This window comes from Diaphorina citri, unplaced genomic scaffold, assembly GCF_000475195.1.
Source record: "Diaphorina citri unplaced genomic scaffold, Diaci psyllid genome assembly version 1.1 scaffold785, whole genome shotgun sequence".
Lineage (NCBI taxonomy): Eukaryota > Metazoa > Arthropoda > Insecta > Hemiptera > Psyllidae > Diaphorina > Diaphorina citri.
In genome coordinates, this window is record NW_007378218.1 from 100,895 (window position 1) to 116,618 (window position 15,724).

General features: G+C 36.7%; 2 protein-coding genes across 2 annotated transcripts in view; both read right to left on the reverse strand.

Moving 5' to 3' along the window:
• Positions 1-5,549, reverse strand: part of LOC103512053 (polyhomeotic-proximal chromatin protein) — a 61,149-nt gene extending 55,600 nt beyond the window's left edge. The window contains exons 1-5 of the mRNA XM_008476806.2: positions 5,522-5,549; positions 3,783-3,944; positions 3,256-3,317; positions 2,586-2,711; positions 2,059-2,237 (exon numbers count right to left, since the gene is read on the reverse strand). Of these exons, the coding sequence (XP_008475028.1) occupies positions 2,059-2,237; positions 2,586-2,711; positions 3,256-3,317; positions 3,783-3,907 (492 nt within the window). The 5' untranslated portion in view covers positions 3,908-3,944; positions 5,522-5,549. The remainder of the gene's footprint in view (positions 1-2,058; positions 2,238-2,585; positions 2,712-3,255; positions 3,318-3,782; positions 3,945-5,521) is intronic.
• Positions 5,550-13,050: 7,501 nt separating this feature from the next.
• On the reverse strand, positions 13,051-14,782 carry LOC103512054. The gene is made up of 2 exons (XM_008476807.3): positions 14,465-14,782; positions 13,051-14,242 (listed from the first exon to the last, which is right to left on the reverse strand). Exons 1-2 carry the CDS (start codon positions 14,662-14,664, stop codon positions 13,078-13,080), a joined length of 1,365 nt encoding a protein of 454 aa, XP_008475029.1. The 5' UTR covers positions 14,665-14,782; the 3' UTR covers positions 13,051-13,077.
• Between the last annotated feature and the right edge of the window lie 942 nt (positions 14,783-15,724).

The window sequence follows — 15,724 nt, forward strand, 5'->3', positions numbered from 1 at the left end:
CTTGTTAAAGCTTTCTCCCCGCCCCCCTGTCTGATTTCTCGTCATGTCTAAATGTTACGTCCGCAACTTCGATGGAAAAAAAAGTAGTGCAACAGTTCCAAGTTTATGATAGGATTCCGAGTTTCAACATCATTGACAACTGGATGTTGACAAGCTTTTTCTACATCAGGATCGTCAACCGTCATATTCCGTGTCGTGTTACTTTCAGAGGGAGCACAATCTAGACGGAGTTGAATATTAGAGCAAGATTTGTGATATAATCGAGATGAAGAGCGTCTAGAACTAGTCTCGCTCAGATGTACAGAGGACGAAACCGTATTGCTCTGAATAGAGGGACTATCAGTAGGATATTCGTAGATATCAGGAATCAATTCAGAGGCATGTTGTTGTTCACCTGGAGTACTTGATCTAGAAGAATTTGCTTCTTCTGTTTGTGCATTTGCCTTGGTTAATAAATCTTCAGCATTTCTTTTCCCTTGGCGAGTGAACATTCCATTCACCTTTGCTTTACCGTCTACTTTGCTTCCGGCATATTTTCGACCACCTCTGTTAAATGGTCCTTTGTTTGACCTAACAATCGGCACGTCAAGAGACTTTTCAGGAGCCTCATCAAATGCACAGTCACTACACACCGCGTTTGGCACTCGACTCATTCGTTTTCCTCTCAGTTTACTCTTCATCTGAATGCTGTTGTATTTGTCTTCAGTCAGCAACACCTTCTTGAAACCCCGCACCACAAATCTGTCGTCAGCAGCAGACAGATCTTCTGCTGACGAGAGAGAATCCTGATCAGCATATTCAAGTTCGAAATAGTCCTTCTCGGCACTTTTCAAGGGGTTTCTTTTTCTCACTAGCTCTACGGACTTTTCCAACACATTTTTCTTGCTCAGTTCGAGATATTCTTTGAACGATAGTTTTGGTTTCTCGTTAGGGTTGCGCTTTCCAGAAGGTTTCAGGTTTGGTTCGGGGTTTACCGGGACGGAAGGTGTCTTACCAACCTCTTCTTGTTCATGTGTGTCTGGGGAGACATCTGCTGTATTTTCATCTGAACCATCCATTTCCTGAGATTCTGCCGGTACCATTTCCTTTCTTGTCGATTTTTTTGATCGTTTGGTAATACTTGTTTGCTGATTTTTTGATGTTTCAGCAGTTTTTCTCCTCAAACTTCTGCCTCCAGTCTTAACCGGTGACGATTCCTTGAGCATCGTGACTAACGACTGCTCTACTTGATCATACACCGACTTGCTTGTCGTAGGCGAAGTGTCCAAAGTCACCCCGCTGGATTTCGTACGAACGGGTGACTTGGTCCGGGAGGTGACTTTTCTCGGCGGTCTTTTTCGTGACGCACGCTTGGGACTCGACGGTTTCGCCGATTTTGCATCCGTAAGATTTAGAGGTTCGAGACTTACAATGGATAGGGATATGGAGGCTGATCCTCTTTTGCTTCTCAAGGTTTGAGAGGAAGGAGGAAGAGGATGGAATGGGAGAAGGGGAGAACTCAGTCTGTAAAGGAAGGCGGGCGGCTGAGGTTAAGTGGGAACCCTCAGTCCCTTCTTGTACACTAGGGAAAAGAGAAAAAAAAGATTTAAAAAGGAGAAGAAAGCATTTGGAAGTATGTAGATGTTAACGCTCTCTCAAACATAGTTATATTTTGCTGTCTTATCGATTACAAGTCCGAAACTCTCATTTTTTTTTTTTTTTTTTTTTTTTTTTTTTTTTTTTTTTTTTTTTTTTTTTTTTTTAGGTAAGCATTTAAAAACAAATCTATAAGTAGAGACGCTTCTAAAGAACCTATATTACCTATAACTACACACAAAGATCTTTTCCATACTGTACTGGGAGAAATAAGCGTGATAGAACAAAGGAAGAAAAAATACAATAAAATAGTACTAAAATATTGAAGAAGGACAGATAAACAAATCGAGTAGATAATAATTTATAGCAAAATAAATCTTTCCTTCAAAACCATTGGGAATTAAGCTCAAAACTTGTTTTTGAAACCTCCCGTTTTTTCCCCCCAAAGGGACACGAACCCAAGGACCTCGGAATGTCACTTACCTTGTTGTCATTGGGCTTGAGCACAGCGGGCACATTCTTGCGGCCGAATATATTCTCTTTCCCTCCCTCCTCTTCCTCTTCTTCCGATTCCAGTCCTATCTCTGCAGCCAAATTCTTCTTCTTTACACCTCCACCGGTACCTTCACTTTGAGGTCCTTTCGTACAACTCTTCATTTCACCTGGAAAATAAAGAAATAACATTTTTTTAAAAAGTGGTTTGATAGAGTACTGAAATAAATAAATAATATGAGTTTTGATAGAGGGAACTGTAACTGCTAATCGTCCTGAAATCGAAGAGAGAAGGAAGACAGGAGATAAGAGAAAGCCAGCCGTTCCGAGAACGAACGTTATTTGTTCAAGATAAAATTCGCCCCGCGCGGGAATCGAACCCGCGACCTAGCACTTTCAAGGCAGACGTGCTACCAACCAAGTTAACTAGGCTGGCTGCGTTGGAATGAAAAAAAAAGAGCTAACTTCAATCCAGTCTTTCGCTGTGACACTATTGAACTTAATTTAGCAGTACTTACTTCGCAAGATGATGCCTCCAGTTCGTCTGAGGAAGAACTCTTCGTAATCTTCAGAGTTGTCGATTTCCGAGCCGTCTGTCTTCAGCCTTTTCTTCGCCACATCGTCGTCATCACCATGTATTCTGCCTGTAGACATAAAATAAGTGTTACCATCTTACCATAAGGCCGGAGACCACGAAGTGGATTTAAACTCGGTTTATGTTTAACTCTCGGATTAAGCAATCTGATTGGTTGATTAAAAAAAAAAAAATATCAGCCAACCCAACCATTAGACTTCTTAAATTGAAATTAGAACATAAACGGAGTTGCCATGTATTCTCCCTATAGACATAAAATGAGTGTTACCACATTACCATAAGGCCGGAGAACACGAAGTGAATTTAAACTCGGTTTAAGTTTAACTCTCGGATTAAGCAATCTGATTGGTTGATTAAAAAAAAAAAAATATATATATCAGCCAACCATTAGACTTCTTAAATTGAAATTAGAACATAAACGGAGTTTAAACTCACTTTGTGACCCCGGGGGTGAATGAGGTTAATTGAATATAATATTGAAAAACAGAGCCGAAAAAACTTCGACCCCCCGGAAATCGAACCCGGGACTGCGAAAAAGTGTGATAGCCACTCGGCGGCCATGGCGTGGTTGTTGTTTATAGAGTTCAACTTACCACTCGTATCGTCTTGAATCCACTGCTGTACATGATCCATCTTCTGTTTATTTGTCTTGTTCCTGAAATTAAAGAAGTTTTTTATTAGTCTCCTCTCGCCAATCTGATGAGAAACATACTACCGATGGGCATGCCAAGGCCACAGGAGTCTAATGTAGCAGTTATTTCATTGCTAGGAAATGAAAACGGCAGTGAAACACTCATCTTTTTTAAAAGAAGTCAAAATTATATTAAAAAGATGAGTGTTTCAGCGCCGTTTTTATTTCGTAGCAATGAAACGAGTGCTACGTTAGAAATTATATGGCCAGCCTAGTTAGCTCGGTTGGTAGCACGTCTGTCTTGTAAGCGCTAGGTCGCGGGTTCGATTCCTGCCCGGGGCGAACTTTATCTTGAACAGATAAGGTTCCTTCTCAGACCAGCTGGTTGTCTCCCATCATGTTCTCTTTCGCTCTTCGATTTCGGGACGATAAGACTTCCGTTTTACACACAATTCCCCCACTCTATTAAAAAATAAAAAAAAAACTTACCCAATACTAAGAAGTCCTGCATTCGACAAATCACCGGTTTGACTCAGAGTTCGCTTTCGATTGCCCGAGTCTGAGCTCAGGTAGGTTTTGTTTTCAAAAACATTGAGCAGTTCTTGACAGGTCATGTTTAGAGCTTCAGCCGGTTCCCAATACTTTTCATCTCTGTGAAACAAGCAGAGGAGAGGGTTCTTATATCAGACATCCTTCCTTGTGGAGCCTTACTTTTTTACTTTTTTTTTCTGCTTATTAAGCTTATTTAACTATGTATTTTCAGTGGATGGTATGTCAGTAACAAACAGTGGCAGCATTAAAAGTTAATGCCCTTAGCACTCAATCTTGGCTTTTTCTTTAGCAAAAGAAATTTCAGGCTGGTGTTCTCCCTGTTTATAGTTCCCCAGTCAGACTAAGTAGATATGAGAAAGTAATTATCATATGACAGACTTAATACTGTGACCCCACCAACAAAATTATGGAAAGTCACTGATTTCACTTTTCAATTCACAGCTCACCTACTTGTGGATAACTGTGGTCCTCAGCCCAAGTTTCAGAACTTACCGTTGTAATTGTTTTGGGTTATCAATGGTTGAGAAGTTTTCCTTCTGTCTTCATATGAATCAACCATGGTTTCTGTAAATTATTTTCTGAAAATTAAACAGATAGTTGAATACAATAAGGAGAATGAAAGTAACATGGTAACTTTGGTGTATGTGAAACTTTCATCTTGGTGCAACTTTCTCACTTTGACATTACAAGATCTGAGTAAGTAAATGCAAGGGTAGTTTTACATTGACCTACCCTAAATTACTAAACTTATTATACTAGGTTTCTCACTTCTTGTAGATAGCGTCTTCTCTGCAAAGTCTGAAACTAAATCCCTCTTTCTACATTCTGGATCATTTCCTATGATATCATTTACTTCCACAGTTGGAAATGGCTAAGAAATTCACAAGAAGTGCGAAAACTGGGCTTACTTTACACACAACTGCGGGAGCTGAAGCAAGGCTTGCCAACACAAACACTCTTCTAGTGAAACAGTGTTGTGAGAATTTTATAAGAATCAAAAGTGAAAGTCTTGACTCCAGACGGTACGAAGGAAAATTTCTCTCTGTATTTAAGTAATAGAGTGGCTAGTAATAAAATACAGTGCGCAACTCAGTACGGATTTGAAAAGAAGCGACACACGGTAGCGCGTCTTATTACGTGCGGAACCAATGAAACAACAGTATTTCTTAACGTGCGGAAACACTCAACTCTGATTGGTTTAAGATAAAAAGGTTTGCTGACTGATATAATAGTAATGCTTATTCATACTGCTCGAAAAACACTGTAGTGCCTTCATTACTCCAGAAGAACGCTTCTATTATTGTTGTCAAATATTCTCATTGACCAACCTATCAATATAAATCAGATTAAAACCACAATACGTAGAAAGTGTAGTAATCGCATTTAGGACTTGATTTTTCATCGACGTTTTTTTTTCTACTGTCAACAACTTATTTCATTTCACCAGTCGCTAGACGCTGGAAAAATCGAGCTTTCCTATATTTTGCAACTCGCAAAGCGACATTAAAGAATCAATTGAATGAGTTTGTGTTAACTTATTTTGGTACACACACTTGGTAAAATAATTAAAACATTAAAAAAGAGAGAGATGGAGTTGGGTGGGAATACGTTGTGAAATCGTGAGTAATGAAATGAAATTTCCAAGGAGAAATTAATGCGGGAAAAAGATTACGTACCTAGCAACAAGATCTCGGCCATCCTTAGAGACACTAGAAGAATATTATCGGTCCAAATTTTCAAAATCGGGAAATGGTTGGAAATATCCGTTTTGGGATCCCCTGATGTCAAAAAAGTAAAAAGTGGTTTTTAGCCCATGGTCTGTACGTACGTACTACAGGTTTAAATGGGAAAAAGTGAAAAGTTGTGAACAAAATATCTCAAGAACGGTTTGTCGTAAAAAGCGATGAAGTGTGACGACTCGACATCTAACCAGTACCGTACTAAAACTTGTGGGAATTATTACACTCGATAAGAAAAATCCCACAGTCTTCTGACGTCATTTTTAACGTTCCCAACTTGCCGCGGAAGCGACAGTTTTTTTCGCCGCCATTTTGACTTCCTGGAAGAAGGGGCAACGTGGATGACGAAATATTCTCGGAAATATTGCACATTACATAATCAAAAATTAGGTAGGCGTGAAGAAGTGAGTAGAAAAATACAAGCTAGCAAGGTAGGTACCTACGAGGTAGGTATTAATTTGGTAGGTATACCTGTCAAAGTGTTATGTATTTTATTTTCTAGGTTTAATTTGCCCATTTTGCTGTAAAGCTTGGTTGGTAGCTTGTCTGCATTGTAAGCGTTAGGCCGCGGGTTCGATTCCCGCCCTGAACGGAACAGCTGGCTTTCTAATATCCTGTCTTCCTTCTCTCTTTGATTTCGAAACAATAAAACCTTGGCAGTTACAGTCTCCTCTATCAAACCTCTTCAAAAAAAAAAAAAAAAAAAAAAATCTGCAAACTCTTATAGGAAATAATATCAAAAGAGCAATAATTTGATTATTTTATTTTATCATCATCGTCAATATTTAAAAGGTACCAACCTATAGGACTTTAGGTCATGAGATTTTAAAAGAGTCTGTTCAGATCGGTAAGTAAGTAGAAGTACACGGGACTTGTTTTTCCGAATGTCCACCAAATTGGAGCATTTTCTAAAGAACCGAGGAATCGAACCAGTGAACTAAAGTATCTGGATCCGGTCGTCATGGACTTTGAACAATCTCCTGGTCGGGACACAGACGTCTTACCATCATGTATAAGCGACATTATCATCGACAAAGCTGACTACTTCTTTGTCTGATGAGAATTCAAACGGGGAATGCTTGTTGGTCATCAAGATAGTCGACATAGTTTTGAACATCTGCAACAGTGGAGTGACGATAATTAGTACCTACATATGTTAGCCCGTTCCCAATTATTGTTGTTCGAAAAAAAAATGTGTCATGTGTAATAGGAACACTCTCTTGTTGATGTAGTCATGGATTTTATTTACCGCTGCAAGTAATATCGGAAGAGCTGAAACATTTTGTGAACATACTTACATTGGGAAATCTCGTTAATAAAATTTGCCTTCCTTCTTCAGAGCTGACTGTAGTGTAAACTGTCTTCTTCTTGTACAAGGCCATTGCTATACAAGCTTCACCAACTGCCGTGTCACCACCGTTAAAAGAAATGGCTAGATTAAATTAAAGGTCGATATATATGCAGAAAACAGATATATATGCATTTGCATATCTACCAAACGGGTAAGGAAAACACCTATACAAATGCAAAAAGTGCTCTGTAAATGCAAAAAATTGCACAAAAATGTATTTATCATGTCAAGACGATATGTGTATTTGCAATATCATCCGGCTTCCGTCCGTAAATACCTCAGTTGCAAAATAAGTACATATGTACTTTACTATAGGTAGGTAGGTAGTTTTCCCCTAAACAATGGGGGCAAACATGGTCACGATTGTACCTAGTTCCTAGTAATAATTATGACTAATAGGTAAGTCAATATTAGGTCATGGACATTTGAAAAACCTAGGCAACTGTTATTCGCATTTTTTTTCTCTTGCTCACGTGTTAGGTGTAGCTGCCTACCTAATAGCCAACAACAGGTCTTCTATAAAAATGTTAACTGGATTTCTGAAACAATTTTGAAATACAGCGCCAAACTTTTTGAAAATTGCGGTCTACTATCTTCAGAAATCCAATGAGAACAATGAAATCAATTGGTTGAATATTTTAAATGGGACACTGAAAATGTGTTTTTTATTCCCCCCCCCCCCCCCCCACCTTTCTGATGTTGCTTCAACAAAACACATAAACACTTTACTTTCCCTATGAGTTGTAGTATTATTTCCTTTTGTTTACTTTCCTTATCCTAGCTATAGGAAGGAAGTAATGTAAATGGGTGAAATTTTCGATGGACAGTTTTTAGTAACAACACTTTTTTTTCAGCAAGGTCAGACTTACTTTTTTACTGAAGGTCTTAACGGTGGAGCAAGCCTTGAGGAATTGTCCCGCTTGAATCCATGTGTCCTTGATGTTCTCGGGGAGAGCACACCACTCCTGGTACAGCTGCCAGGAAGAACTACTTGTGTCTGCAACGCCAGGACATATAGGTCGAAAATGACACGTTAATTATTTACACAACACAAAACAGATAACTAACACTACAGGAGGGAGTTTGAATTTGTTTAAACACACAGACCACATGCATCTAATGTACATGGAAAAAACCCCTTTTTCGACAACCAAGAAAAACAGTTATCATATTTGGATTCAGCGACTTCAAAAACTCCCAAATCAAATAAAATCTTCCATATTTCACTTTTTTCAAGTTTTGGCCCAAATTAATGCATCAAACTATGGAAAATGCATGTAAAAGCCCATTTAAACATTGAGCTTGTTGTGCCACAAGTTAACTTTTTCCAATCAAGCCAAAACTTTTCAGAGATTTTTTTTTATTTACCTATATTCGAACCATTTTAGGGGGGGGGGATCATCTTTAATTTCGAACTTTTGAAAAATAAGGGCCACCCTAGTGGTGCATTTACAACATTGGCCACCCACATGTAACCTATTTTGTGTTCACTTACTGGCACGGTGCTTAGCATTCTTCCACAATAGGAAACTCCACACTTGAGGCTTTTGATCCTGTAATCATAACAAAAATTATTTGAGTCAGAAAATTACTATTTTCACCACCTCCTTTACAAGATGTTGTACTAAAAAAAAAAAAAAAAAAAAAAAAAAAAAAAAAAAAGGGGGGGGATCAGGTATCTACGTAAATACGTACTTTCATCCATTGGAACTTTGGGGTCGTAAGGGGAACCCCCTCGAGATTCATTTTTTTCCTCTACTGTATTCCAGTCTCCGAAAATTTAAAGCATCCCACACACTTAGTAGCTAGGTATAGTGTTTTCGTCATTTTTTATTTTCCACAGAACTTGAAGCAAATTCAGCCTCGAGGTCCTTACACATTAGTGACAGAAAGTTGGGGTGGAATTTATGCCCTCAAGTTAGGCGAGTATATGGAGAAGAAGGGAGACACTGTAACTATTATTCTTCTGGATGCATCACCTTACTTTTTCAAAGACATTGTAAAACGGAACCAACAAATCTTCTCGAGTGAAAAGAACTTAGCAGGATATATCATAAAGAAGAAGGTAAGAGAATAAAATTTCAGTTCCATTTCGAATTAATGACCATATGCTAAGCCAAATAAAATCAGTTTCAATTAATACAGAAAATCACCTATAGGTGGTAGTTGCCAAAAAATGTTCTCTAATTTTCTTACCTCTTTTGGAATACATCATCCATCCATCCATCCATCCTACTTTCTTGTTTTACTCTCCTTTCAGGACACAATGATCCTCGATGTCCAGAAGAAATCCAGTCTGGAGTTATCCTGCAATCAAATCCAACCTTGGTTTAACCACGGGAGCCAGGACAGACTGGTGGAAGAATATTGTTCTAGGAATTTGTTCGAAAGAAAAGTATCAACACCTGCTCAACTATAAGGTAGGTAATAGTTTCATTAATATTATAGTTAGTTTTATTACATGATGCCTTAAAGCCTTTACGAGAAATTACTCTGATCGAATATGGAAAGGGTGGAAGGACCACAATACACAAATATCCATTTAATTTAAAATTGTCATTACTTTTCTAGATCGGCGAAAAGTTCGTGGTACCTGTTGCTGCTTACATTGATCTCCTACTGGACTTTTACTTGAAGAAAAACCCCAACGCCAAACACGTTATATTCCTTAGACCTTAGAACAATTCCATTTCAAGCTCAATAAACTTTGAGCTGAGTCCTCCTCGTCTAAAATTTTAGTAAAATAGCTACAGTTTGTGTCGACTGAGGAGGAAACAGATCAAGTCCGAGACAATTAATTCTTTTGCAGATCTTCTTTCTTCTTAGCATAATTTCTTCTTGTCCGATTTGAGCTTCACTGAGTTCTACAGTTCACTAAACTGCTTCCTTTGTGATTAATCCTTCCTCTCCATCTGACAGGATACTCACCGGCCGAGGTTCGAGGTAGTAACGTGGGCTGCTACATGCATACGCAGATCTTCTTTCTTCTTAGCATAATTTCTTCTTGTCCGATTTGAGCTTCACTGAGTTCTACAGTTCACTAAACTACTTCCTTTGTGAACTCTTTCAAGGGCGGTGGTTAATGTACTGACCACCTTTTTAGAGCGCAGTAGGGGCAGATATTTTCAAGCTTGTGGAACCTTTCAGTCTGCTTATTAAGCTTATTTAACTATGTATTTTCAGTGGATGGTATGTCAGTAACAAACAGTGGCAGCATTAAAAGTTAATCGTCCTGAAATCCAAGAGAGAGACGGAGGAGGACAGGACAGGAGGAGAGAGGCAGCCTTTCTGAGAACGAACCTCATTTGTTAAGGACAAAGTTCGTCCCGAAAAAAGTGGGATTCGAACCCACAACCTAGCGCTTACAAGGCAGGTGCGCTACCCTCCAGGCTGGCTGGCTCTCTTTGGTGTACTTGGTTGTAATATTTATGTGACTTGGTCCGGCGTAATTCAAGTTCTCAATATAAAGTAGAAACAGAAGGTCTTTACTTATTATGAGCTTGCCATATTGGCACCACCCTAAACTGAAATGACCTCAAGAACACAATCATAGGAATAGGCACGGAAATTCAATAGGAAATGACTCTCTTACCCTGGTATACGTAAATGTGACCATTAGTTATTTCAGCAATAACAACAAACATACTCCTACTGGTAAATGAAGAAGACAGAATAAAAAACAAGGAAGAAAATAATGAAATCGTACCGAAAGAGAGCAGGAAAAATGTTTTGAATCCTCATTCTAATATTGTGGATTGTGGTTGGGAAAAAGTTTTTCCTGTACGTCCGTCGAGTCGAGTAGAATAGGTAATGAACCTCTTTCGATATAAAATGGGATTAAATACTCGTTACTTCAGAGGGGAGAAAAGAGCTCCGGAATTTTTCCCGATATTACTTCCTTCTCCCCTTTCGGCTCCATTTATTACCCCATCCCCTTTGTAAATTTCTTCTTGTAATCCACTTTATTTTTTGTGGTCTTATATTTTAAAAATGTCCATCATTCTTTTTTGTGTAGTAAAAATACATCATTTTATATCTTTTTATGCCTAGATGGTAAGTAGGTAGGTATTATATTTTTAATATTCAACATTTCAACCCCCCTCCCCCCCTAAATTATTATTTATTAATGACGACGATAGCGACAAAAAATTATTCTAAGAATAATAAATCTTGTGGGTGTTATCGTATTTTGCTTTAAATTGTTCAATGTTTATCAAGAAGAAATGTGCATAATATATTGTTGTATGATTTCTCAGATGTACCTATAGGTGAAACAGGAGTCACAAGAATTGAAAACGACAAATGGCCTGGAGTTTAAACTTAACAAACCTTGCTTGGTTTTGTTTCCTTGCATATTCAACATTTCAACCCCCCTCCCCCCCTAAATTATTATTTATTAATGACGACGATAGCGACAAAAAATTATTCTAAGAATAATAAATCTTGTATTTTGCTTTAAATTGTTCAATGTTTATCAAGAAGAAATGTGCATAATATATTGTTGTATAATTTCTCAGATGTACCAATAGGTGAAACAGGAGTCACAAGAATTGAAAACGACAAATGGCCTGGAGTTTAAACTTAACAAACCTTGCTTGGTTTTGTTTCCTTGCAATATTTAATATTATTCTCCTTTGATTCTACTCTTGTTGTACTCACTCCCTTTACCTTTTTCGCCGGTCTAGAAAAACTTTCCGCCCAAGGGTTCTCATACATATTTAACCCACTCACTATTGAACATTTTCCTTGAAAAATTTAAAGCTAAGTACTTCTCTCTAAAATTTCTTGAAAAAAGTAAAATTAGGATTTATTTAATTAAAAATGGATACTCTTCGTTAATGAAAACTTCTGAACAAAGCTAAGTAGGTACTTCTCTCTAAAATTTCTTGAAAAAAGTAAAATTAGGATTTATTTAATTAAAAATGGATACTCTTCGTTAATGAAAACTTCTGAAATACTCGGACGTTACGATGAAGCGGGGGAACTTTTTGGAAAATTCAAGTTTGATAAAGAATGAGATAAGAGACTTGTGTAGGATATTCAGATGTTATCAACTGGGAATTCCAGAGAAGATGTTCGTAAAATCGAGGTAGGAATAGGTATGATCTATAGATTCTATAGAAAAGATGCAAGCTTTTATAAATATACCCAGGTACAAAAATAAGTGGAAAATAATGTTATTCATTTGATGAATTAACCAAACAAACCTATAAATAATCTTTGTTTTCTACTGTGTACCTACATAATAAAGCAGAAAGAAAAATTAATAGTAAGGCCACATCATTTTCAATTAATTAGTATTAACCTCGAGAGCTCGAGACCTTAAAGTGAGAAAACAACGAAAACCCTTTATAAAGGGCAAGCATTTACTTGGATTACCTATATAAAAAAGGAGAAAATAATAAAGCCGCGGATTAAAAACGATGCTAAATTTCATGGTACAAAAGACCTATAAATAATCTTTGTTTTCTACTGTGTACCTACATAATAAAGCAGAAAGAAAAATTAATAGTAAGCCCACATCATTTTCAATTAATTAGTATTAACCTCGAGAGCTCGAGACCTTAAAGAGAGAAAACAACGAAAACCCTTTATAAAGGGCAAGCGTTTACTTGGATTACCTATATAAAAAAGGAGAAAATAATAAAGCCGCGGATTAAAAACGATGCTGAATTTCATGGTACAAATGCTCTTTTAAACAAAATATAATATTACGTGGGATATACCTGTTTAATTAAAATAGAACAAAGATAGAATAAAGGTAGATTTTTAATGAAGGCAGGTACCTCATCATATGTCTATTAGGTAAGTAGGTACATTATTTATACATAGTTGGATATTTTGAGTTTTTTTTCTTGATATTTTAAATGATTAATAATAAATAATAATAATAATAATAGTAATAATAATAAATAATAATAATAATAATAATAATAATATATTTATTGACGGGACGAGCCCTTTGTACACATAAGAGAGATACATTATAAAAAACAAGTTATCACAGTTAAGTACTAGAAAAAATAGAAAAAAAAATAATAATAAAACAAGGCAAAAATACAGCAGGTCATAAGAATACATAATAATTTTATTGTGCTGCAGCAAGTTCTTTAATATTAAACTTTTGATTCGGTCATTATTTTCATTTCGTCCCCCACAAAATTTCATTCAAAAATTCTTTAGTTACAATGTTCGTGGGATCATCAGACTCATTCTTGAATTCAGTGTTTCCAATTTCAATGTCAGTATGTAATTCTTTGTTCATTATTTCTATTGGATCATCTAATTCATTCCTGAATAGAACGTTTTCATTTTCAACATCAGTACTCAATTCCTGTTTTATTATTTCTGTGGGATCATCTTCTGATTCATTTTTGGTCAGCACATTTTCATTTTCAGATTCATTATTGGACAGCACGTTTTCATTTTCAGATTCATTTTTGGACAGCAGGTTTTTATTTTCAATGTTAATAAAATCAACTTCATTAGTAGTATTCGATGTAGCAGCAGAGGTTGTCTCAAAAGTGTGATCTTTGATATTCACTTCGTCATTTGACATTGCATCATTAACATCATTTACTAAGTTTGCTTTATCAAAATACATTTCACCCAAACTGGTCAGATCCAATGCAGTTGATAAGTCAGTCATTACATTTTCCTCAACACTTTTCTCGAAAGAATGTTGCCGTATTAGGTTCCAAGCAACATCATTTACTAAGTTTGCTTTATCAAAATACATTTCACCCAAACTGGTCAGATCCAATGCAGTTGATAAGTCAGTCATTACATTTTCCTCAACACTTTTCTCGAAAGAATGTTGCCGTATTAGGTTCCAAGCAAAGTCTTTCCTTTCATTTGATTCCTTTTTCATGTGAATGGATTGAAAACTACAGTTGGCGTTGACTTCCAATTGTTTCAAACATTTTTCACTCAAACTGGTCACATCCAATGTAGTTGATAAGTCAGTCATTACATTTTTCTCAACACTGTTCTCGCAAGAATGTTGCCGCATTAGGTTCCAAGCAAAGTCTTTCCTTTCATTTGATTCCTTTTTCTTATGAGTGAATTGAAATCTTTCATTTTTGCAAACTTTATAGGTGCGATACTCATATGGTAGTTCCTTTTCATCCACAAATTTCGAAGATACATATATTCTTTTTAACTTACAGTTGGCGTTGACTTTTAACTGTTTCAAACATTTGTAACCTTGGTTGAATATTTTCCTGCAGATATTGTCTAATGGCAGTTGGACCAGATTCCAACCCGGATTCAATTGTAATTGAATTGAACAGGAATTCGCAAAAGGTCTACAAAAGAAAATGTTTCTGAGTTAATATCATTTCCCAAGAACTTGTATACTTTTAACAACACGACTGGGTTTTAAGGTTCAAAGCGAAAAACTAACCGGTTACTTACATTGACCTCACCCAGCGCCCAGCCTGACGTAGTACTGTTATAAGTTATAATCGTTTAATATTTGGTACCTACAAATGCAACTACATTGTATATTTATCTCATAGATCACATACCTGAAGAAACATTTGGAATTATAAGTGCTATAACGTATTCGCCTTTTATTTTGGCATGCATCACAAATAATGAGTTCAAATGAAAACGCTGGTTGGTCTTGGAAATAATACATGGATATGTTCAAAAATGGTAAGTCTGGCTTGGTCAGTGTGGGTTGTGTGCTAGTTATAAACACATTTTCTATATTGCAGCCCAACATTTCTAGGACAAAAGTTTTGACTTCTTTGTCAAAAACTTTGCAAATTGTCCCATCTTTGTTTCGAACTTTCCAATCCTGAAAGGGATCACTACCAGTACATTTAAACAAGGTTTGTAGTTTGAAATATGTTAGCCCGTTCCCAATTATTGTTGTTCGAAAAAAAAATGTGTCATGTGTAATAGGAACACTCTCTTGTTGATGTAGTCATGGATTTTATTTACCGCTGCAAGTAATATCGGAAGAGCTGAAACATTTTGTGAACATACTTACATTGGGAAATCTCGTTAATAAAATTTGCCTTCCTTCTTCAGAGCTGACTGTAGTGTAAACTGTCTTCTTCTTGTACAAGGCCATTGCTATACAAGCTTCACCAACTGCCGTGTCACCACCGTTAAAAGAAATGGCTAGATTAAATTAAAGGTCGATATATATGCAGAAAACAGATATATATGCATTTGCATATCTACCAAACGGGTAAGGAAAACACCTATACAAATGCAAAAAGTGCTCTGTAAATGCAAAAAATTGCACAAAAATGTATTTATCATGTCAAGACGATATGTGTATTTGCAATATCATCCGGCTTCCGTCCGTAAATACCTCAGTTGCAAAATAAGTACATATGTACTTTACTATAGGTAGGTAGGTAGTTTTCCCCTAAACAATGGGGGCAAACATGGTCACGATTGTACCTAGTTCCTAGTAATAATTATGACTAATAGGTAAGTCAATATTAGGTCATGGACATTTGAAAAACCTAGGCAACTGTTATTCGCATTTTTTTTCTCTTGCTCACGTGTTAGGTGTAGCTGCCTACCTAATAGCCAACAACAGGTCTTCTATAAAAATGTTAACTGGATTTCTGAAACAATTTTGAAATACAGCGCCAAACTTTTTGAAAATTGCGGTCTACTATCTTCAGAAATCCAATGAGAACAATGAAATCAATTGGTTGAATATTTTAAATGGGACACTGAAAATGTGTTTTTTATTCCCCCCCCCCCCCCCCCCCCCCAACCCTCTCCCCGTTTTTTCTATCTCCTTTCTCTTTCTCTCTATC